Raw genomic sequence first — 25,779 nt, 5'->3', positions numbered from 1 at the left:
TTTGATCCACACGTCTTATAGAAGATGAACTTTATACAATGCCTCAATTTAGTGTGTAATTTTTAGCAAAGTTAAATGTTTTATCATTACCATCACTTATTCTCGCAAGTGTTTGATAATGTAAAGTTACTTGTTCAGATCGCTAATTATAGTGTGTTCTTAGTTGTTCTTTTTCTCTACCAGCATATTATGACTATTGCAGTTGGGTTTGCTTTCTTGTGGTCGCCTCACAGGCAGTTGGTAGACCCTTTGCTTTTCCCCTTAGAGTTTTCTCTTTAGTGCATCATGTGTTTGCCTTGTATATTCAGTAGTCATTCATATTTTTTACTTGTGTGTGTGTGCAAATATAATGCAAAACAGTGTCAGTCTGGTGCGGCAGTATACCTTTTATTTTGAGTGTCACAGTAATCCTTACGCTTTTGTAGCTGAAATTTTTTTCAGCTTCATTAATAACTTGTTAAGCTTGCCTAATTGGTGTGCTCAGATGAACAGTGGTTGAAAGATGTTATGTTCAAATAAATGAATAGAACCTTGCTCAAAAAAGTAATAGTGTTATGTGCTAAGAGAAGGCTGGTTGGCAGGGGTCATGTGAAGATGATGTGCAAGTCTCTCTGTAACAGATTTAGGGGGTCACATGCCTAATAGATATTGTTGATGGAAACCTATCTTATGAGTTGGTTCTTCACTGTTGAGAAGTAATCTCAGAAAAGACTGTAGTATGTTGACAAATAAATGTAGTGCAAATATATGGGGGTCCAGGGTTGGTATATTCCATTTGGGTTGATGTATTTCAGAAATGGAAATTATGTTATTTTTATTAATGTTCATTTGATTACAGCTACACAAGACTTGGAAACCACTAAAGCGTCTTTACACATACAGTATACTGCATATATGAGAATGACATGGGTGTTATGTTTTTACATATTTTAATATTGAAACATTTGAATCTCCATTATTGGCTGAAGTGACAGCTATTGTCTGTTGTGCCAGAGCCCTTACCAACAATAGACAGTTTCTTTACTAAGATTGACTCTGAGTAGTTTTATGGTGTAAAAATAATCAAATGGATAAGCAAAACTGATAATATGGACCACAAGTGTCACTGATGGAAGATTTATCTGACCTATGCTACATTATTCTTCATTTTACAATGGAATAAACTTGTTTAAAATAATTAAAACTCAAGGTTATTTCCACATGGAATGATACAGTCATGAAGCTTTAGACTGCTGGCCCGAAAAGGATGGTTTTGTAAAAATTCTGATTCAACTGAATTAAAATTTTGCATGAAACTGAGAATTAAAATTTTGCCTGAATGCCAAATAGCAAGCTAAGTGCAACAGGTTTTATTAGCATTTGCTTGCAAATGGGTATTAATTATGAGAACAATGATTGTATTTTGTATATCAGAGGTCTTCCTAACATGTTCAACCTCTTTGACTTCATTTTGATGTATGACAGGATTGTCATTAGCCATAGATATACAGGGTGGTCCAGATCTAATTATGCAGATCCAGATCATCTGGATGACTTTGATTTATGTGGGGACAATTCGAGTTTGGTGCAAAGACGATTCTTCATGTTTTGTCAGTTCGCACACTTATCGATGGTCCGGGATTTTTCGGGTGATTTTCTATGTAATAAACTTAAGTTATAGCGTAATGAAAATTGCATACTTAGATCTGGACCACCCTATACTTCATGTATTTGTAATTGTTTTTATTAATTTGTAGCACTGTGTAATGTAATCCTATGTCTAATTTACAGGATTCTTTTCCAGTATATTTTTAATATGCTCTTAATTTAAATATTTTCTGTCTTTTCAATCTCACCAGTATATGAATAATGTCGATTCTTGGTGTAAAGCTTGCGGCGAGGTAGACTTACCCTCTGAACTTCAGGATCTGGAAGATGCTATTCATCATCATCAGGGTCTTTATGAACATATCACAGTGGCTTATTCTGAGGTATTTTGTTTAGTTAAAATATACATAGATTTTTCTGAGACTTTTTCACAAAGTATTTTTAAATAGTACGTATGATAGTCAGAATGTTTGCAGATTTGTGATGTTAGCAAAGTATAATATGTAGAATGTGTCCAGTATTTATTAGATTTAAAACAGCTTATTAAACATATAGATATTTTGAAAAATAAAACAAGGTGTTGCCCTACTGCTTTTACACTAGGCTCAAGTGTGTGTGTTTTTTTTTAAATTTTTATTATATAATTAATGAGTGCTCATTATCATTCACTAGTACTCCTGTGGTCTGGAGCACTGGATGGCTTAATATGTGCAGAAAAACAATTGCACAATAGCTGGCAGTCAGGTGCTTCTTTAAAAAAAACAGCAGGATAACAGAATAATGCAGCTTCATACCTCCTGGCTAGGAATAGTTAGAATGCAATTTCGGTGAACTTATCTTGATGAAGTGTACTTCAGAGTTATCAGATCAGAATCCAATGGAGTATCTATTCAGTTATCTAAAACAAGCTATTCACATCCACCTCTCTCTTATCTGCAAAAATATCAGAACATAGTGGTGATGACATGTACAATAATCCTTGTGTTGAACTTTCAAACATCCTTGTGTTGAACTTTCAAACTTTAGTAAGACAGAGCAATTGGGGACCAATTTTCTGTTATGTAGATGGATATAAAAATTAGTCAAAAATCTCTGCCGGCTTTGAATAAATTAGCAGCAGTTTATTACTAAGATTTAGTGGCTGTTGATTTGAGATCAGAGCCTATTTTGGCAGTTTGTCAATTACAGTTATGAATTAGGTAAAGTAGGCAAAGGCTTTCAAAAATGGTCTGTTTATTGCCAAGTAATAGAGAAGTGCGTGATGAACAAAGTTAAAAAGAAATAAAAGCAAAAATACCTTGTTCCCTCTCTGGACTTGTCCACTCATGGCAACCCCCCATCCCCCAACCTGACCTACTGATGGTCAGACATCCCTGGCATTTGTTTGGGTATCTATTCTATGCCCTTGTGGGGAATTACTGCCTACTTCTGCTCAGGTCTGTCTTTCTCTTTTTCTGTCTCTCTCGCCTGTGCCTATTTCTCTTCAGGCCAGTTTAACACACTTACTGGATTCACTGGCCTATAGCACTACCTTCTCTTTTACCCTTGCACGACAAAATAACTTGCCATTCTCAGCTCTTAGGTGTTCTTTTTCACTGTGTGTCATCTTGATGTCTGTCCCTGCTCCATGCCACAATCCTTTAGCTAGTAGTTCTTTGGCTACAGGGCATTTCATTATGACAGACAAGGAAATCATTTAGGTATTGTTAATGTGATAAGCTTTACACATAAATAAGGGAAAAGCAAGAAAGCTAATCTAAAAGAAACAATATTCTCTATAATGTAAAGTTTCATTAGTTTAAAAAATAAGACACAGTAAGAGAATATAGTAGAGGACTAAATTAGTTAAAACATTTTCATAAGAAGAATTATGTGCATTATTTTATTGAGTATTACAAATACATTATGGCAGTTAGTGTAACTGATGTATTTATTATTACAGTTCTAGTATATGTGATTTATTTATGCATGTTTTTCTTTTATATCTGGCACTTTTTTGTTGTTTTCAGGTGAGCCAAGATGGCAAAGCACTGCTGGACAAGTTGCAACGACCTCTGACACCTGGTAGCGCTGACTCTTTAACAGCATCTGCTAATTACTCAAAAGCTGTACATCATGTTCTTGACATCATCCATGAGGTTCTTCATCATCAGAGGCAACTGGAAAACATTTGGCAGCATCGGAAAGTCAGGCTTCATCAGCGACTTCAACTGTGCGTCTTCCAGCAAGATGTTCAGCAGGTTTGTACTTGGGGGGGAAAATAAGATAACTTTGTAGGCCATATGTCTTTGAAATGCTAAATATTGACAAACCGGTTCAATTCAGTACAGTTCACCTTTCTAGAGCACTCTTTCGAATAATTGTACACATGTTTCGGTGCAATATAAAGACAGCATAACAAAACATACTCTTTAATGTGATCTTTTAATTATACTGTATATGTTGCAGAAAAGAGTGTGTGGTCTGACACCTAGTACTCTGAATGAAAGTAGGCATACTAATGGTCTGGCATAAGCGATGCTGTGTTCCTTTGTTGGTGGGCCTTTTCCACACATGTTGAAAAATCTTCGGTGCCCTTTCTGTCTTTGTTTTAAGAGTTTGCCTCCTCCTTTCACCTTGGTTACCCCTTCTGGCAGCAGACGATACTGCAGTTTCCCCTTGATGTTCAAACGCACCGTGTCTATCCTCTTGTTGCTAGCAAAGTTACGTTTTCTGGGTAGGCTGGTGATCGTTCAGCCCCCAACCTTAGCAAAGCAACTGTGTGGTTTTTATATATGTGGTCTACCTCTGCTGGGGCACTTGCTATCTTTAGCAAGGTCTGGGCTAATGTCACTACTCATCTAACACCTGTTATGGATGATTTAGTATTTTTCCAATCCGACTCAGGTTACCATTTGGAGTAGAAGGGAATGCTTTTTTTTGTGGCCGTATCCTATAAGCATTGAGGTTTCTTCTTTGAACAGCAAAAGTTACGGGCAGTTTCAGCAGTGTACTGATAGAGGGAAAACTGAAATACTACATAGTAGTGACAAAACAGCATCTGGAATTTGCAAAGTTTTTTAAAGGATGGCATGGAGGTGTTGCTAATGGTTTCTTGGATGCACATAGTATCATCCTTTTGGTTGGCAATTGGTACAAATTTGTCCATCAATGTTTCTCCTTGTTACTCATCTCCTCATCCTGAGAGGTGTTCCTGCTATGTTACTTGGTCTGAAATAGGTCATTTTACCAGATAAGACAAGGAGGCTACATTCCATGAAAACTGAGACTTTTTAGCTGACATTTAGACCGTCTGGTCTTAGCATTTTTAAGCCTGGACTTAAAAACACAATGGATAGTAAATGTCTGTAATCCCTCAGCTTCCTTAGTCTTGTGCTGTTAAAAATAACAGTAACCAAGATTGTCCTAAGCATTTGCTGTCTTTTCTTTTTCACCTATGTGGTGAAATCAAACATTAAAGAAATTTATCATCTACCAGGACAAGTTTGATAAAACATTCTTGAGTCAGTAATCAGGCAGGAGAAAGCTTGTCCATCTGCTTCATTTATTAACAAAGGCAGCACCATGCTAAAGTGGGAGCATCCATCACAGCAGTTTATTACAGTTTGCCCAGATTGATCAGGGAAATAAGAGCAATGGTCAGTTTTTAACAAATAAATGTGAGTAACAGTGTTGAATTAATGCTTACATATCATACTCTGTTTGCTTTAAAGACATGAGGTGCTTTAGCATAGTGCACAGCCAGCCTAAAGTAAATGTATTTCACCATTATATCCTTGTTCTTCAATATGTCTTGAATTCAGCTCTTATTCTGTTAGGGAAACTATATACGTGCAAACTAGCAAGTCTTATTAGGTGCATGAAAGAATATTACATCAGCCAGTTTCTTAAACCATCCCCCTGGAACAGTCTGCTTGTTTACTTGACCATTACAGCAGTCTCTTCATGACATTAAAACCAAATGCTTATATATTTCAACATGCACTGCGAACTACAATAGTACTGTTAACTCTAAATTATTCTCTCACACCTAAGTCTGGACCTCACCACAGGACCAGAAAAGCACAGTCTTTGGTACATCTCCCTGTCTGTTTTCTGTTCCACAAGATTATTTTAGTAGTATTGAGCAGGTGATATTAACCTTGGACTGGTGGCCTTTCCTTCACAGGGTATTTTAATGCACACAACCATACTATCTCTACATATCTACTCCCTGAATAGTGACTAGACATAGAGGCTCTTTGGTGTGGCGACTGTCAAAAACCTGTGCCTTGGTTTTGCTGATGTTAAGATGCAGACAATTCTCTTTGCACCAAGAAACAAAGTTCTTCAGCTGACTTCTCTCCTCTCTCTCAATATATAGTCAGTGGTGAACAAGAGTGAACAGAAAAAGAGACAGAACTGTTCCTTATGCTGCTCCAGTGTTGCTCACATCCGTATATTGTGTACAGATTTAATGGAATCATAAGAAGATCTGAAACTAGCTGTTTCACATGTTGGTGTCATCATGACATCCACTCCCAGAACTGGTCACATGGTTTAACACTGGACACATTTTCAAGCAAGTTTATTTTATGATCACCACAATAGAAGAAACAAAGAGAGGACCACCAAAATGAAAGGACAGGACTCATTTGTAAATCATTTTTGTTAGATTATGGCAGGAGAGTGTGTGTGTGCGTGCACACAAGGGAAAGAATAAAGTAGTAGTTAAGGATCGGAAGACAAGCCACAGAGGAACCACAAGGGGTAAGGGATTATAAAGCATTTTGGTGACTTCATATTTGTGTAAACATGGAGAACTCTACAGAGCAAGGGTATATGTATAGCATGCCACACTGCGTGTGTCAAAATCTGAAGTTCAGATTCAGACAGTGCTGGCCGAGGGCACAAAGGCAAACATTTTTTTTTCTGAGGCAAAGTGAATTGTGAATGTGTTAAAAATGGCAAGTTGAGAGTACTGATGAAGCAGTTGATTATAAGGGAGAGTATGTGACAAGATGCCTGTTTACAGTTCAGTGTTACTATAAGTTGTATATATGTGACTGGTTAATGTAAAGAGATTTTTAGTTTCATCTGTGAATCATCTCATGTACATTGTTTAATGAAATTCTCAATTGCATGTCTCCCACAAAACAGAGACCATAATAAAACCAACAACACACAAAACACAATGTGTATATTTACATATGCATTTTATAGAACTTGTTAAGCCACCTCCATTTTCATCATAATACAGAGTTATATGGGTGCTACAATTTTATAGCCCTCGTACTATATGGATGGAGAATGAATGTTTAGCTTCACTTTCTCTACCAAATGCACAGTTGTGAGCTGCTGGCGGGTTTTGTTTATATAAAAAAAGTATTTCTATTTGTTCTCACAAAGCTGGTCGTCAAGAAAAGATAATTTGCTACAAGAAAAAAGATGATTAGATCAGTATTTGAGTTTCGCTTTCTTGTATTTTAAATCTCCTGACCATTGTTTTGCCTGTAGTCTATAAACTGTCCTGATAATTAGGTCCTCCAGTGTGGGATTTTAGCTCTTAACAATATCTTCAGTTGAAATTTGACCTGGTTTTATGTTTTTAATCGGTAAAAGTGCCCTAAATTTAAACTGTTCAGGATAAAACGGTGTGACGTTGTCATATCTTTTGTGTCAGTTTTGACACACTTGTGACTGAAATGGATTTTTTACTGCATTTAGGATACCTTGTTAGTTCACAACCATACAAATATCATTTTTTCAGTTTAGAATTGTATAGACTTCAGTAAAGCACACTGACAGAACTTTTATACATGCAGGCCAATTTCCTGCAAAGATGAGTGTGCATGTAGAAAAAACTGAAAATCTCATACTGACCTTTAAGGATTTTGCACACTGCACTTTGACGTTCTTTGATATCCTTCTGCTGTGAAACATCTTAAACAACTGTTATCATACACCAAGTAATGCTGCCATTTCTGTAATATCTCACACTGTGCTCTATTATCTACATCTATTATTTATTTATTATATTACATATCTATTGACTATATTTATGTATCTAGATTGTGCAATACATACAGTGCATCAATGTTCATATTGCTTACTACACGTCAATATTGCGGCTACTTCTTTGTCTTGTCTTTGCACAATGTCTTGTCTTGTTTGACTTTTAATTTAAAATTTAACATTTAGTTTTAATTTTTAAATTTTTAATTTACATTCAGATTTAAATTTTTTCATTTGCACTTCATGTTGTTACACTGTGGACCCTGAGCTTTGCAATTTCGTCTATCTATATACTTGTAAATGATTGAGATGATAATAAAGTTCGCTTTGACTTTGACCTTACAGATATGTTAAAAGTTTCAATTGTCACATTTTTGTTTAGCTGCTACACTGTCGCCATTGACCCAAATGGATTTTCCATTGCATGTAGGGTAGTTCATTTACAACCCATAAACAACACCTACTTTTTGCTTAGAGATGTTAAGACTTTTAATAAAGTACAGAAATCACAAATGTTTCAGGATTTCACATTTTTTTTATAGCTGCTACATATTCTGAACGCTGCTATGTCCTTTGGGTCAATTTTGACCCCACAAAATTTTCTACATTTCATGAGCTTCTATAAATGGTAAATTACCACTTGTGCAAAATAAGTCTGTGTCTATTTTAGTGCATTTTGGCCTCTATTTTTAGTGTATTTTACTCTCTCTAGGGTACTGTTTGTTTAAAATCATCTAAAAACATCCTAAATGTCACCTGTTCTAAAACTTTAGATCATAACTGCTACAGGTTAAAATAGTCAGATTAATATAAAATAGGTTTTGGTTGAAAAATAAGGCAGCTAGGGCTTCTGAAAGGGGGTTTCAGAATCGGGTTAAAGTATAATCTTTAAGTTAACATTCAAAGATGCAGTGAGGGTTAAGATAAACCTTTCAGAGAAAATCTAATTGTTCAGTTTTAACTATTTAAATATTACATTTTTATGCTTTATAATTTTTGTTTTTCCTATATTACTATTACTTGCATCAAGACCCTTATATAGTTTGCCTGCCTATGGTAAAGACATCCCTGATGGAGGATCACAGGAATCATGGGAAAGAGGGGTCCTTTCATCGGAGCAACGTTTCAGCCGTGGCATGGCCAAATGGGGAGGCAGCTAGATGGATGAGGTCTCCAGGACTCTAAAAATATCCAAACCTAATTATGTCATATCATCTACTGTTAAACCGTACTTCTAAAATTTTTATTATTATGCTGTCTTAAGGAATTGTTCTGTTCTGTATATTGTATTGTATTGACCCCCTACTTTTGACACCCACTGCACGCCCAACCTACCTGGAAAGGGGTCTCTCTTTGAACTGCCTTTCCCAAGGTTTCTTCCATTTTTCCCTGCAAGGTTTTTATTGGGAGTTTTTCCTGGTCTTCTCAGAGAGTCAAGGCTGGGGGGCTGTCAATAGGCAGGGCCTGTTAAAGCCCATTGCGGCACTTCCTGTGTGATTTTGGGCTATGCAAAAATAAACTGTATTGTATTGTATAGTTACTGTAACCTACAAGCAAAACAAGTTTTAAGCTCAGTTTTATTTGTAGTTTTTCTTGCTATTGGTGTTAGATTTCTAGTATTTGCATTCCAGTTTGTGTGCTTTTTATTACATACTTGGCAATTATATAAAAGGAAAAATATCAGTTTAAAATTTTTTTTTTTTTTGATCAGGTTTTGGACTGGATTGAAAACCATGGGGAAGCATTCTTAAGTAAACATACCGGAGTGGGAAAGTCGCTGCATAGAGCAAGGGCTTTACAGAAGCGTCATGAAGACTTTGAGGAGGTGGCACAGGTAGGTTTTGCAGTATGAAATAAGTTTTGCTCCTCATTCAAACTCGTGTGTAAATTCGATAATTGATAAACATGTATGCGCTTTCAAGGGGTTTGACAGTGAAATGTCGGAGCTGAAACTCAAGATGCATGCATAAACAGTCATTTTACATTACTGTTTTAGTAGAGGCTAGGTCAGAATGGTTCCTGCTTCATGCAATTCTCCTTTACCACTCAGACATGTCATTGCTGAAGATCTCGTGAAAAACTATCAGGACATGAATTTTGTAGCTTGAAATATAAGTGTTTTTCAGCAGCCGGATATTTTTGGGGCTTTTTCTGTGGTTTAAAGAACAAAAGCACAGTCGTGTTGGTATTCCTTGCACTATTAAAATAGTGTATGAACTTGGCCTACAATGGTGGTTGTGTTTTTATTTTGTAGAAGGGTTTCACTTCTCCATTGTCATTGCTTCTTGCAAGTAAGCCTTGTCTGCAGCAGTGATGTCTCAATGTAGGCTGGCCTTCATCACTTTTACCGCCACAACAACTGCACATTATTATATATCTTTTTTACCCGTGCGTTCTGGAAGTTATTTACTTCTTGAGAATGCCTTTTGTAGTTGATGTGCTTATGCTGTTCAGAGTTCTTTGCCTCTTTATGGGAATTGTATTACTTAACTTGGCCTATTTGTTTGTTAATTTTTGGATCTGTAAAGCGCTGAAGGTTAAGCCTTTTGGATGAATGTATATTTACAAGATTGTGCAAATGACTTCAGAATTACCGAACTTATTCTTTAATAGTTGTTCTTTTTCTTCAATTTAGAATTTCATTTGATGTGTATTATACAGTACAGTTTATTCCATTGTAAAGGAAATGAATTGACAGTTGTGTCCATGGTAGACAATAGTTTTTTATCTCTCCAGTAGGCTTTTATAGTGGATGGTTTAATGTGATGGATGGGCATGCTAGCCAGGATAAAGGGGTGTTTTCTTTCCCAGTTAGGTGGCTGCCATAATGGAAGGGCAGAGGAAGATTACTTCCTGGGGCTTTTTGTTTATTTAGCCTGGGTAGCAGCATCTCTTTGGTTGAGAGTCCTGTTTGTACTCCTGGAGGGCAGCATAGGAGTTGTTGGGGTACTTCTTGGAGGCAGTTTTGTTGCACCAGATCCAGAGTCTACATTGAAAAGGAATTGCTTCACCTCACCCTACAACAGTGTTTGCCTGGGGGAGTTGTAGGAAGAAACGGAAAATAAGAAAAACACTGTGCTTTTGTGAAACAAACTTGTTTGCCAGGTTTTTAAATTTTATTTATTTATTTATGTTTTTAAAACTCTGAACTTCAGTTGTTTCTGGGGTTTGGGATGCAAGATGACTCCTGCATGTCACAACATACATCGTGTTTTAAATGAAGCTGTTATCTCTTAGACCTCTAGAGGACCAGCTGTTAGATTTTGTGCCTAAAACACATTTATGGATTTTTTAATTATGAATGGATTATTGGTAAATGGTTTTTACTGTTGTTGAAATATGAAACTGAACATCATTTTACCTTTTAACCATTTCAGTTTCAGTATTTTTATACTTAATTTGGTTCTATGTTCACAACATTCTGACTGCATTGTTTTGAGTTTGTTTTGTTAAACTCATTTCATACTTGAGATGTATGCTTTAGTAGTGCACTTTTACATGCATAGTGCTCAAATACAGTGTTCCAAATACTATATTTTTAATACAGTAAGAAGTAAGGTGTTTAAAACCGTAATACAAAGTGATCTGTATCTGGTGTGTTTTGCTGCCATCTAATGGCTTTAGGAAGAACGAAGAAAGTTCAGGTATTACAGATTTTATTTTTACTCTTTTTTTTTTTTTCCTTTTTTAATTAATGTGTTACTTGCATAGCTTTTTCAAATTTGAGAAATGTAGTTTTGGTTAATGTTTTAATTTAAGTTAATTTGTTTCCATGTTTTTCCTTTCTGAAGAATACATACACCAATGCAGATAAACTCTTGGAGGCTGCAGAACAGCTTGCACAGACTGGAGAATGTGACCCAGAAGAGATTTATCAAGCAGCTCACCAACTTGAAGATCGTATTCAGGATTTTGTAAGGAGGGTGGAACAACGGAAAGTCTTGCTGGATATGTCTGTCTCCTTCCATACTCACGTGAAAGAGGTGAAACTTCACAACTATATTACTGGAATGTATGAAAATGTTTCCAATGAGTGGTCTAAGAGGACATTATGTCAATATTGCAAACAGGGTTACCTGGAGAGGCCGGCTATAAAAGGCAGTCCCCAGAACAGCAGAGTGTGGGGTTGGCCACAGACCTAGCATTTTAAGAGCACTTCGATCATGTCTCCTGGCTGCTAAAGCCCATTGGATTGTTCCTTGTCTTGTATCCAATGGTGCTGTGATAATCATTGGCTATTTCGGACCCTAAACTGGGGGGATTAAATTTACTCCTCAGGACATGCAAGATTAAATGCATATGTGTAACTTCTTTTCAGTTCTTTTTACTTGTTTGCACTATCGTCAGTCTTATGTCCTGGCTTCAATGGGGACAAACGAATCCCGCTTTTGTCGATCATATGTCATAACTTCCTGACGCTCTATGCTTCATGGGGCCCCAACCCTCTCAGAGCTCGGAATTATTAAATCCTGCTTGAATCTGCGCTCATGTTGTTCATATCATACTGAGCAGTGTTTATATATAAAAAAAAAAACACAAAAGAAAATCGCATAGGTGGTATCATGTCAGCACTGAACAGGTTTTGGATTTTAGAATTGCAGATCAGGCGTACCCAGGCTGTATTTGATTGTGTTTCTCGTTACTTCAAAAAGAGATATCACCATATAATTTGCACTATTTTTAATGGGTTACCCCTAACAGTAGTTTTTGCTGTCCCCAAACCTGAAAAATGCCAAAATAGCTAAAAATAAAGGAAAAGTTTTTATTACAATTTGCAGCCACAGCAAAAATGGCACAGATCTTTGAAAGCAAAAGTAAAACAAATGAGAGAATAAGGCAAAATAAAAGTACCTTTCAATCCTCTCGTCCAATCTGTTCTCCTGCCAGTTAAACTCCCATCCACTCTCCATTCATTTATTGTTAAATTTGAATCCCAGGAGTACTTCTGAGGTCACATCCGGTCTCCTCTGAACCACTTCCAGGCCAGCTATAGCCCTGTGAAACCCATTGGATCATCTGCCAAGAACTCCCCAGGTATTTCTTCTGGCCTATTTTTAACAGCCCTGCAGAAGTGTCATTAACAGCCTCCTGCTGTCATCATTTACAGGGGTGAGGAATATAAAATGTAGAAACAAGCTTGATGGACTGAATGTTCTTCTCTCATTTGTCAAATTTCTTATTTTCTAGAATCCTTTATTTTGTATTCCCCTCAGTCCTTCCTTTATAAATGCATGCCTTGAATAATTCAAGGGGCCGTGTTGCCTGAATTTCAGTTTGGCAGTGGGGAGGTTAAGATTGGCAGCCTGACTGGGATGTGCTCTAACTACTGTTGATTCAGGCCCTGACCCCTAATTACCTTTAGATTATCAAAGCTTTCAAGCTAATTTGATTTGTCTGTGTTGACAATTGTTGTTTTGAAAAAGGATGCTGAACTTGAACTATTAAAGACTCTCTTTTAACTACTGTAATGTGCTGTGTGTTAAAACAGTAACATTATATTGCTTGAAATCTATAGTCTGAACCATTTTGAATATGGTATGGTTATGGTTTTAATGTAGTGTACTAGGGGGCTTTGCCCCTGTTCGCTTCGTTTGACTTCATTGTTTCTCGGTGCTAGGATTGCCCGTGTACTCATTTTTTCTGTTGCTAACCCTTTGTGATGAAGTTTTCCAATAAGATTTTGATTTAATACATCTTATTTAATTGGGAACTTAAAGTGAGGGAAATGTTAAAATGTATAAGAGCTGAGAGCGCTGAAAGTGTGCCTGACAAAAGCATTCACATGAATGAGAGGTGAGTTTACTATGGTTTTGTTTGAAAATGTTTGAGAGGAGGGTGTGACTTGAAAAAATCTCAAGGCAAAAGTCTCGTCTTGCAGGACTTGCAAAATTCTCTCTTCCAAAAAGTCTCGTCAAAGGATTTTTTTTATATAATTGACTTAAATTGATAAATGTGTATGGCACACTTGGTTTTAATTACATAATAAAAATATTATGTAATAAAATACAATAATTAATTTGTATTGAAAGGTGTTGGGGAACTGTAAGAAAGGCATTCTCATATTTATTTCTTGTTGCTTTTTGCCTTCTGTGCACAATATGTGTTCTCTTCTGGTATTTGCCTGTAGCTTCTTCTTGTACCTCATGTAGATCTGCAACACACCAGCAGTAATATGTCAGATGAAAGTTGGAATATGTTGAAGTATTGTAGAGAAATTTTTTTTAGACCATGTTCGTGTTCCATACAAGATTAATAATGATAAAAGTTTTATCCACTACATTGTAGATGTCATATCTACTGAGAAAGCTAACCGACTGCCTGAACGTTAAATAAGTAATTTTACTCCTGCAGCTTGCCTTTTTGTTACCTGATGATAAACTATCATAATAAATAAATGATTCTTAGAAATAAATATAGAAAAAAGGTTTGAAATGTAAAAAGGCTTATTATTTAATGTAAAGTCAGCACCTATATTTTTTTTTCCCCTAACGCTGCTCACTCAGAAATGAGTGTTTGTAGACCGAAATAAATATAAATAAAAAGAAAGATGATGTTTTACATAAATAGTGAAGGACTTGGAATTCTTCATACTTAGCTTTAATACTGGAAATAATGAACGAGTTTTATCAACATCTTTCCAAAACTGAAAGCTCCATCTTTAGTAATTTTAAAATTAGAAAATGAATGAAATAAAGTTGTTAAAGAGCACGTGATGGTATTTACCAAGGTAAAGAAGTAGCAACATAATTATTAGGGTGGGAGAATTATCTTATTAAAATGCATGCCAGAATATTCCATCCCTTGTGAAAGCCACCATTTTCTTATACTTGGCGCAGGAGGCAGCTGTGCAGCTGGTTTATTAACTCAGAAAGGTCATTTCCCTGACAGCACACATCTTGTCATACAGGACGATGAGCTTTCCTGATTTTTTTGAAGGTGGAGTCTGGTGAGTCCAGTCAAACCTACCAGCTTGCAATGCTGAATTTCTCTAGCTGTGAATCTCGTGGACAACAAGCAGAGAAACTACAAAGGGTGTTTTCCTTTTTTCATGAGAGTCACCATTTCCCCTTTGATACAGTACACCCAGCACATCATTTCCTTTCTGAAACAAATGGTGAAATTGTGCCATTCTGATTATTTTTAAAAGATAGATCCTGGACATTAGTGGATCCACTGTGTTAATATATCAGGTAACAATTACTACTTGCTTTTATTTCAAGCGTTCCCTGTACATTTACAAGATTTATAAGCCACTTATTGCAGGGTGAATTTGTATTTGAGTAATTAATATGTGAAATTAAATGTATGTTAAGTCTTTTTTTTAAGTTGTCAAGTGTTTGGTTCAGGCTATTTTGTGCATTACTCAGAAGTGCACATGACATAACACTTGTACTGTAATTGTTCTGCATCATTTCAATTTTTATAAAGTAAAATATGCACCGTGTCATTGTGCCATCTTCTTTTTGGTCACATCTCTTGTAACATTGCATTTAACAAAGAAAACCTCGTAGTTCTGAGTCTAAACTTTGTTTTAGCCAGTCCAGTCCGAATCATGCCGAGGTACACTGACTTACACGGTGTGCTTTTTCCAAGATATTTTTCATTTCCTTGTTGCATAGATTTATTAGTAGAATATTAAAGCATTAATGTTCTATGTATGTTTTAAGTACTACTGTAACATCTCTTCTGTATCATCATGTGCTTGCTGCATTCAGCTTAATACATCTTGGAAGGATTTTTCTGTTTTATATATTGGATTTAGAGAAGCTGGTTGCAGGTAATTTATGCAGCTAATCTCTACATCAATAACCCTTTTCATTTACAGCCTATACGATCCACCCTGACTGTTTTTATTGACTTCCTCTATTACTTTAATTGCAATATTTGTTGCCTAAATTATAACCATATCTTTTTAACAAGAATGTTAACATAATTTCTTTAATTTTTTTAACAGCATTAATTACTGTATTTTTACAGAATTAGTATTACCCTTAATATTTAATTTTTATTAGAAATTTATTTATTTTTTTTTTGCATTCCTGATGTTCACAGATCTCTTCTGTGTGTACATTATTTTGCAATTAATTAAATAAATTAAATGCAGCTTTAGGTAAAAACAAACCGTGAAGTGTATGTACATTCATACACCTGATGGAGGCTACATACAGTAGTCATAACTATCTCTTACCTTCTGTTCTGCCTGCTAAAAGCCTTTTAACCTTTCCTTGTTGTATATTGACACAGCTGTTCAGTCAGGGTTTTTAAAAATATAGCTAAAGTAAAAACACAGATGTAACTAATTAGTTTGTAGCTTTGTGTAGTTTGAACATGCAGAAATACTATTGAAAAGGTAACTTAGAGCCTGAAGAGTCATCTTGCTATTTAATGAAAAAACATGTAAATTGTCTGGTTTGGTACAAATACTCTAAATGCTCCTAGCTGTATTTCAGAATTTGTTGGTGCGTATTGTCCCAGTGCAACTTGTAATATTAAAATTAATAAAGATTTGCTTAGCTTTCCTTGGGCCTGACCAATCCATTTTGAATAAATAAGTAAATAAATAACAAACCTGGCCTGCATTAAGGCATGATTTCTGTGGCAGTCCCTACCTTACATCTGCAGTCTTTCTGGCATTCCAGAAACAGGGTAAACCTATTGCCATCTTTTGATGGGATAGTTTAGTGCAGTGTTTCTCAACTCATGGGTCATTGGACACCCTAGATATGTCGTCGGATCACGATTACAAAAGAAAAACAATAAAATCAGCAGTTACTTTAATGTTTTTAGTTGGCTTCTGATTGCAGATTTCAGTTTTGCGTCCATTGTATCGGAAATTTTTCTCGTTTATACTGAAAAGCTGAAAAAACTGACTCAAGTCCAGTTATGAGCAGATGACAAATACGCCACACCGCATGCTTCATTAGGAAAGCCAAAGAACATGGACAAGTTCTTTAAATGTCCTATAGCATCACCTACTTTGAACTATTCCAGTTCCATATCAGCTTCACAAGATTCATCCCAAAAATCTGAACTAACCAGGAATGTTAAAAGAACCTACAACATATATTTTCTGAAGTATAGATTAATTTTTATCATGAAGCATGGCATGAAATGTCTGTTGTGCGTTATTTGTGGTGTGGTACTACATAAAGCCTTCCAAGCTATTAAGACACTTGGAAACAAAGCAGGCTACCTACAGAAGCAAATCATTCTGCTTTTTTAAATGGAGAAAATGAAAATCTTGATGCATCACAAAAAATATTCTAGAGTGTTTGCTCAACAAGACAGCATGGTCTTGGGTACATTGATTTGACAAATGAAAGAAAGCTTGCACAATTGCAGCACAGCTCGTCTTACCTTTTGCAATGTATATGTGTGCCGGAATTTTAGACGAGTCAGCTACCAATAAGCTAAAACATATTCTTCTCTCTGCTCTCCTCAGTTATCTCTGATTTTAGACAAACTTGTGAAAATTAGACAAACCCAGGTTGCCTATTAAAATGACACCTGGACACTAAATTTGGTTCATTATTAAACCATGTGTCAAGTTATTTTTGGACAATACACTGAGTATTGTATCTGGTATGTATATATTGCTGTTTGTTAACATGTGTAGTTCAGTGCAGAAATGTTGGTTAATTTACATTAAAATTACTGCTAATGAAGGGTCATCACTAAATGTAAACAGATAAAGCTGTCCCAAGGCCACAAAAGTTGAGAGCCACAGCTTTTAATGCATAGAGTCTATGAATTGATGGGGAGTAGGAAATATTTTTTGCAATTGCTGTTTACACTGAGATATGGCATTTATTATGTATATTGCTGAAACAAACTTCAGTGAACTTTTAGTTGTGTTTTTTTGTAAGACTACAAGATTTCAGAAGTTAGTGATAGTCAGTAAAATAAGTGTTAAGAATAAATCATCTATTTAGTTTTAGCAAGTCAAAAACTTTATGCACCATGCACTATGTGTGTTAGGCTTATTGGCATTTCTAAATTGGCATTGTAGGGATGAGTGATACTTCTGGCAGACTGGTGTCCCATCCAGGATTGATTCCTTCCTTGTGCCTTATGTGGCCAGAGTGGACTCCAGCTCCCTGTGACACTGCATTGGATTAAGAGGCCTTGAGAATTTGCTGTTCATTGGAATAGAGTTGATTGTCAGCAGTTCACAACATTTTAAACAGTGGTAGTACCATAACATAGCAAAAAAAGAAAGCTTAATTCTGGGTATTTAAACAGACGTGCTTCTGATGTGTAAATTACGTTGATGTGAAACTGCTCTCTCTCTCTTTTTGTCCTTTTTCTGAAACATTTGGTCACTTCTCCTTAATATCTGGTCTTGTGTATATTGAATTCATCTTGATTACTAAAGATTTGAATGTCTTCTTAACCAGATATTTATTTTGAACCTATTACACCTGTGTTGCAAAATGTATTTTTACACTTTTTTAGTTTATTGATGAGGTGAATTCTTTCAACAGTTCCTTCATTTTTGGTGTTAGCAATATTAAATAGTTCTATGTGTAAAATGTGAAGAGTCAGAAGTAATTTTAAGTATTTATATGTATGTTTCTTTAAAACATTGGAAAGTCAGAATTAATTTTAAGTATTTATATGTATGTTTCTTTAAAACATTGGAAAGTCAGAATTAATTTTAAGTATTTATATGTATGTTTCTTTAAAACATTCATTATATTGTATGTCGGTTATTTCTTAAACTGGCTTAGTGAGATGTGGCTACTTTTATTTAGAAAAAGAGAAGCAAAGTCCCTGTGTTTTTACCAAGAGTTGTCATCTTTGAAAATTTTGCTTATAGCTGTGGACATGGCTGGAAGAACTGCAGAAGGAGCTGTTGGATGATGTGTATGCAGAGTCTGTTGAAGCAGTGCAGGACCTAATAAAGCGTTTTGGGCAGCAGCAGCAAACCACTCTTCAAGTTACAGTTAATGTCATTAAGGAAGGAGAAGACCTTATTCAGCAACTGAGGTAATTCTTTTTTGCTTTTGTCTTGTTTTTTTTTAATTGACTGATAAGAAGACGACGATCCACAAAGTATGTAGTGTCCTACTATAATGGATCATTTTGGGCTCAATGTTTTCATCAGTATTGATGTAAAAAAATGAAGTTGACGTCATTCATGTTTCCTTTTTCTTACTTCCCTACTTATATCAAGTACCCATGGCTTGGTTTTATATTGTTTGTTTTCTTAGCAGTGGTATCTGTCAGCTTTATTTATGGTAAAATTTTGTTAAAAGCAGAAGAAAAATAAACGCAATACTATGTTTTTAAGTTTGTAATAATGTGGAGATTCATCAGAAATAGCTCATCCTAATTGCATCACTTCTAATTTCTTTACAATTAGTGTTGATCGGTGAAATCCTCTAAAGCATTTTTCGCATCTAATATGTTGTGTTTGCCAGTGACCTCCGGCGTAGGTGAACATCTTTTTCCCAAGTGCCCCATGATGCTTTTCAAGCCAGCGTGACATCACAGTGCTTTAGTAGCCATGTGCAGAACTTTCACATGTGCTTACTGTAAGATTGTTGCCAGCATTGCTGTTGCTGTTTCACAATAACACAAGGAAAATGAATGAGTAAATAAATAAATACCTTGTCGTTCATGACCGTGCTGTGCTATATTTTTTCCCTGTTTTTGTCCAAAGGTAAACCTTGCTCTCTTCCATTCATGGTTGTTTCAACCCCCTGATTTTCAATCCAGCATGTACTTAAAATAAATAAGGAAATAAAAAGTGTCCGTACACATGGAAACACTGGTGACAAAATGGATGTTATAGCTGAGCTAAAAGCTGCGTCAGGCAGTGTAGCAAGCCAGTTCCTTTTTTGTTGCATAGGCATCATGTACCCCAAGAGTGGAACTCTGTGAGAACAATGATCTATATTTTATTGCTATTTTGTGGCTGTTTATTGTACATTGTTTATGGTATTTGTTCAGTCTGCATCATTTGTTGTTTTAGGCACGGTGGCACAGTGGTTAGTGCTGTTGTCTCACAGCTCACAGTTCTGATCACATATTTGGCCTCCATAATCAATCCAGTATAGTTGCCTGGCTTGTTCCTGAGGTTTTTGGAAACTTAAAAGACCTTTGCACCATTACAATCCACTCAAAACAAGCTCAGTTCCTCCTTCCCTGTTGACTTAAATGCCTTTCATGGAGTTTGTCAAAGTTCAGCAAAATTTCTGTGATTTTTCTGAACTCCATGGGGTTCACTTATCACTATGTACAATGTTGCCCTTAAGGAAAATATACATTGTATATGTGTGATATCATTTATATCAGTTCATATCTTTGTAAGTTGATGTCATATTCAGCGATAGTTCTTGTTTTGGACATTTTGCTTCTGATATTAGCTTTCACTCACAGTATACTTGTACTGGGGAAAAAGTGAATTTAGGTTTATATTTGAAAAGTTTTGTAGTTGGAGGAGTACATGAATGCATACATGTTTGACATTATTGTCATTTACATTCATGTTTTTAGTATGCACAGGTAGCTTAGGAGACAAGTACAATTAATACAGGTAATCATTGTGGTTAGCAGTTTTGAATCACATGGTGGTTAATGTTTGTTGTTGCCAAGTCCTTCACAAATGTAAAAGGTAGATCTGTACATAAAATCCCGGTATGATGTTAAGGATGCTTTCAGGCAGAAATAAAGGAGAATACATGGATAAACCTGAAAAACTTTTAATGCCGCTGGTTGATTAGTCCTGAAGAGTCTTCACACTTTCACGATCTTTAAAAGAAATCTCTGTGAAATCAAAGACTGATGATTTTCAGATAGATGAATAGCTTACATTTAAGACTGGTTTCAAAGTTCAAAACGTGAGCCAAAGTGGTCCCAACAAATCATGTTGTTTTGTGCCTTACTTTATTAAGCGTTATTCGTTGAAGACCTTTTAAGAAGAGGCTGTGTCATTCTCCATCTTGTTACTGTATGTATCTGCATATTTTAAGTAAAACACTGTAGTACCATTGATTTTCATTGCCTTAAAAAAACAGATTAACATGTTTGAAATGACTCCTGTCCTGCAGTGCTCACATTTCTGGCAATTAAGTGTTTATAAAGGCTGTTAATCAAACATTGTAAGAGAACATTTCTGAGCTTCTTGGTTCCATGCGTGCGAATAAGTCAATAATTGAGACCATCTTTCCTGCCTTATACATTGCCTTTGAATATTTTGACAAGCAAGACATTGTTAGGTGTCACTTACATTGTGATATAACTGTTTCTGTCTGGTAATTCTTTGAGATCTAGACCTTCCTAAATCCATCTTCAACAGAATGCTGGGTTTTATAACTAGTAGGTTACATGTTTTGGATGGCTAGTAACTGCTATTAAAACCCTCATGACACCAGTTATGAACACACAGGGTTTCTTGCCATTTCTCCCTCAGCCCAGGGCTGTTCTCAGTTACTATTTACAACTGTTGCAAAATATAAAAAGCATATTCTAAGATTGGTAATATCATCAGAGTAACTAGGCTAATGAATAGTGGCAGTAAAATTGTAGCAATATGATACACATCGATGGAAAATTTAGTGGACCTTGTTAATGGCTTCAGAAGCCTTGAATTACAAAACTTTTTTCTACTTACATTATTCTCTCAAAATGTGTCATGTTGAAAAAGGCATAAGAGACTGTTCACCTTCTAAGACAAATAAGTGTACATTGAGTAGGCAGTTACTCTTGAATTTTTCTCCCACATCATATAAAATGTCCTGAATGGTGATATAATTTTATGAGTGAAAAGCAAAACCACACAGAATAAATCAAGAGCCAACTAAAAAGAAAACATTTCTTACCCATTGATGGCAGAGATCTAAAATATATCCTGTGATAGTAAAAGCCAGCCCTGTACTGCATATTGGCAGCCTACCTGGACATAAACTGTTCTGATTTCAAAGTAATAGAAGGCTACAAGGCAGCGTTGCAGCGGACATAATCAAGCTATGAAGGTTTCAGCAACATGAAAAGCACAAATTGATTACTATTGTTTTTTTTATCAAGCTCCTACTCTACATTACTGTAGATACTGTAGAATGTCCATGAAGGGTTGTCAGCTAGTTGTTCCAGGCCGTTAGAACTGTGTCTGTGTCCAGCGTTATCTGATATGTTGTGATTTGACCAACAATGGAGTCGTCCGGAGACTTGTTTCCTCTGTGGATGCTGCTGAGTGGAGTTTTTGTTTCTCTCTCCTCTGCGTTTACCTGATCATATGTCAAAGATACCATTAATGGACATATATAGGATCCAGTTATGGTAATTAGTTTGAAATTGCTTGTTTTATTAGATAGATAGATACTTTATTAATCCCAAGGGGAAATTCACATATCCAGCAGTAGCATACTGATAAAAAACAATATTAAATTAAAGAGTGATAAAAATGCAGGTAAAACCGACAATAACTTTGTTTAATGTTAACGTTTACCCCACCCCGGGTGGAATTGAAGAGTCGCATAGTGTGGGGTCTCCTCAGTCTGTCAGTGGAGCAGGATGGTGACAAAAGTCTGTCACTGAAGCTACTCCTCTGCCTGGAGATGATCCTGTTCAGTGGATGCAGTGGATTCTTCATGATTGACAGGAGTCTGCTCAGCGCCCGTCGCTCTGCCACGGATGTCAAACTGTCCAGCTCCGTGCCTACAATAGAGCCTGCCTTCCTCACCAGTTTGTCCAGGCGTGAGGCATCCCTCTTCTTTATGCTGCCTCCCCAGCACACCACCTCATAGGAGAGGACACTCGCCACAACCGTCTGGTAGAACATGTGCAGCATCTTATTGCAGATGTTGAAAGATGCCAGCCTTCTAAGGAAGTATAGTCGGCTCTGTCCTTTCTTGCACAGAGCATCAGTATTGGCAGTCCAGTCAAATTTATCATCCAGCTGCACTCCAGGTATTTATAGGTCTGCACCCTCTGCACACAGTCACCTCTGATGATCACAGGGTCCATGAGGGGCCTGGGCCTCCTAAAATCCACCACCAGCTCCTTGGTTTTGCTGGTGTTCAGTTGTAGGTGGTTTTAGTCGCACCATTTAACAAAGTCCTTAATCAGTTTCATATACTCCTCCTCCTGCCCACTCCTGATGCAGCCCACGATATCAGTGTCGTCAGCGAACTTTTGCACGTGGCAGGACTCTGAGTCATATTGGAAGTCTGATGTATGTTGGCTGAACAGGACCGGAGAAAGTACAGTCCCCTGCGGCGCTCCTGTGTTGCTGACCACAATGTCAGACCTGCAGTTCTCAAGACGTACATACTGAGGTCTGTCTGTAAGATAGTCCACGATCCATGCCACCAGGTATGAATCTACTCCTATCTGTCAGCTTGTCTCTAAGGAGCAGAGGTTGGATGGTGTTGAAGGCACTTGAGGAATCCAGAAACATAATTCTTACAGAACCACTGCCTCTGTCCAAGTGGGAGAGGGATCGGTGTAGCATATGGATGATGGCATCCTCCACTCCCACCTTCTCCCGGTATGTGAACTGCAGAGGGTCAAGGGCGTGGTGGACCTGTGGCCTCAGTTTGTAAAGCAGCAGCCGCTCCATGGTCTTCATCACATGTGACGTCAGAACGACAGGCCAGAAGTCATTCAGCTCACTAAGACGTGATACCTTTGGGACTGGGGTGATGCAAGATGTTTTCCAAAGCCTCGGGACTCTCCCCTGTCCAAGGCTCAGGTTGAAGATGCACTGTAGAGGACTCCCCAGCTCCAACGCACAGGCCTTCAGCAGTCATGGCGATACTCCATCTGGACCAACTGCTTTGCTGGCATGAAGTTTCCTCAGCTCTCTGCTCACCTGGGCTGCTGTAATTGTGGATGTCTCTCCTATGCTGGTTTCAGCAGAAGGATGGATGGAGGGTGCAGTACTCCGAGGTGAGAGTGGGTTAGGGTGGTCAAACCTGTTAAAGAAGTTGTTCATTTGGTTTGCTCTCTCCATGTCTCTCTCGATGGAGGCACTCCGCTTCGAGCTGCAGCCAGTGATGATCTTCATCCCATCCCACACTTCCTTCACGCTGTTATTACCATACCATACCATATTTATTTGTTGAGCGCTTAAAAACACAGCATTACAACTGACCGAAGCGCTGTACAGTTATTGTGCAATTTCTGCTCCAGCTTTCTCCTGTACTGCTCCTTCGCTGCCCTGAGCTGGACTCGCAGTTCCTTCTGCACGCGCTTGAGCTCATGCTGATCACCACCTTTAAAAGCCCTTTTCTTCTGGTTCAAAAGGCCCTTGATGTCACTTGTAATCCATGGCTTGTTGTTAGCATAGCAGCGTACTGTTCTTACTGGAACTACAATGTCCATACAGAAGTTGATGTAATCAGTAGTGCAGTCAACAACCTCCTCAATGTTCTCACTATGTGACCCCTGCAGGATATCCCAGTCCGTAGTTCCAAAGCAGTCTCTCAGAGCCTGTTCTGCCTCAGGGGACCACTTCCTGAATGAGCGTGTGGTTGTAGGTAGCGCCTTCACTCTTGGTTTGTAGTGAGGCTGAAGCAGGACATTATTGTCATTTAACCTAATCTGTAGGGGGGTGTGTGTGTATTGTGTAATTTCTAAAAAATGTGTAAATTCTTGTTTTATTGCTAAACCTGTTATAGGAAATTAAAATTTAAGTTGAATTAATTAATACTGAGGCTGGCACATATGTTTGCACCACATTTTACACACTTTCGTACAGTTTTCTTCCTTTTAATGCTATGTCAATTAGTATATTTTGTGATCACAAGACCCCTTTCCTTTCAGACACCTTAATATTTGCAGAGGAGGGAATAGAAGAATTTTACTGTACTTCATGCAAATTTGAAATTTTTTAACACTTAATTTCATAAATATGCGTTTTGATAAATTTCAGAATCTTGGTATTTTTTCAGATGAGCCATTTAGCATGTGTTAATTCTGTAATTAGAAGCTTTAGAATTTTAAACCCTAACTGTAATTTGTCAGCGTCTTTTTGTTTTTTTATTCTGTAAAGCATATAGAATTAAAATGTATTGATTAAATTAAACACACTTGCCTCTACTTTCCTGCACTGGTTGAAATTAGAAGGCCCCTTATTCAGTATGTAAGATTACATTTATGAAATTTTTGCATTCATTTATAAGATTGCTTTTTCCTTTTTCTTTTTTATTTAAGTATAGGTTGAAGCAGTTTTTAATTGATTTGAATTGTATTTCTAAAATTTTAGGGACTCTGCAATCTCTAGCAACAAGACTCCTCATAACAGCTCTATCAATCATATTGAAAGTGTATTACAACAATTGGATGACGCCCAAGCCCAGATGGAAGAGCTCTTTCAAGAGCGCAAGATTAAATTGGAGCTTTTTCTGCAGCTGAGAATCTTTGAACGGGATGCTATTGATGTAAGTATCCACTCTGTGTTTTTGTTTCTTTATTTTTAAATGTTCCTGTGTTTTCTGAATCAATGGTTTTGCATACTTATATTTGGAAAAACTTGTGTAGTATAATAATTTGTATGTGCAAGGCAAGGTATGACAATTGGCAAATCAGTAATCTCATCAGAAGCCAATATTCACCTTAATTTTTTTTCTTCAAATTTCCACTAACTGCAGAACTATTTATTTATTATCGCCTTGGAATGTGATTTATTCTTTTGAAAGTTTTTCTCTTCGCCCACTTGCATTGTACTTCATTAGGAGGTATGTAATGAAAAATGGAAGTAGTTGCAGAGGATAGCCTTTGGTTCTCTTGTATTACTTGATGAGTCTAAATATCACACATCACAGACTGATTCATTAAAAAGTATTTTTCTAAACAGAGAGCAGCTCAGAGTAATATAATATAGAATCTTTCAATATGGCCAATTTACAAAGAAACAATTTTGAAGAAAACAAAAACTAATACATGCAATTAAATTAAGTAGAAGTCGACAATAAAGTAATATATTAGTATGGACACTTTGACATTCCAATATAAAGAATTCAGAAGAGCAGAAGAAACAAGTTTGATTTTCACGTGTCCCTTTACTTCTACTGTAAAACACAAGAACAGGCTAGGTGTGTATGTTTTTTTTTTTATTTATAAAAACACTTTACTTTAGAATTCAATTTCATATGGCAAATTAATATATACAGTTATGGTGACAAAATAAGTTTGTCTTGAAAAATTCTAAACTTATTTAAATTCGGGCGGCACAGTATAGCGCTGCTGCCT

At 36.6% G+C, this 25,779-nt stretch overlaps 1 protein-coding gene across 4 annotated transcripts in view; it reads left to right on the top strand.

Annotated features, from left to right (window-relative positions):
• The window catches only part of LOC120515459 (triple functional domain protein), a 322,795-nt gene that overhangs the window by 158,419 nt on the left and 138,597 nt on the right, over positions 1-25,779 (top strand). For all 4 annotated transcript variants that reach the window (XM_039736493.1, XM_039736492.1, XM_039736495.1 and 1 more), the window contains exons 9-14: positions 1,839-1,970; positions 3,597-3,827; positions 9,293-9,415; positions 11,373-11,564; positions 18,401-18,570; positions 24,794-24,968. In XM_039736493.1, the coding sequence (XP_039592427.1) occupies positions 1,839-1,970; positions 3,597-3,827; positions 9,293-9,415; positions 11,373-11,564; positions 18,401-18,570; positions 24,794-24,968 (1,023 nt within the window). The remainder of the gene's footprint in view (positions 1-1,838; positions 1,971-3,596; positions 3,828-9,292; positions 9,416-11,372; positions 11,565-18,400; positions 18,571-24,793; positions 24,969-25,779) is intronic.

The sequence above is a fragment of the Polypterus senegalus genome, chromosome 15 (genome assembly GCF_016835505.1).
Source record: "Polypterus senegalus isolate Bchr_013 chromosome 15, ASM1683550v1, whole genome shotgun sequence".
In the NCBI taxonomy this organism is placed as follows: Eukaryota; Metazoa; Chordata; class Cladistia; order Polypteriformes; family Polypteridae; genus Polypterus; species Polypterus senegalus.
Note: the sequence above shows the minus strand (reverse complement) of the source record. Positions and strands in the feature narration are given on the sequence as shown.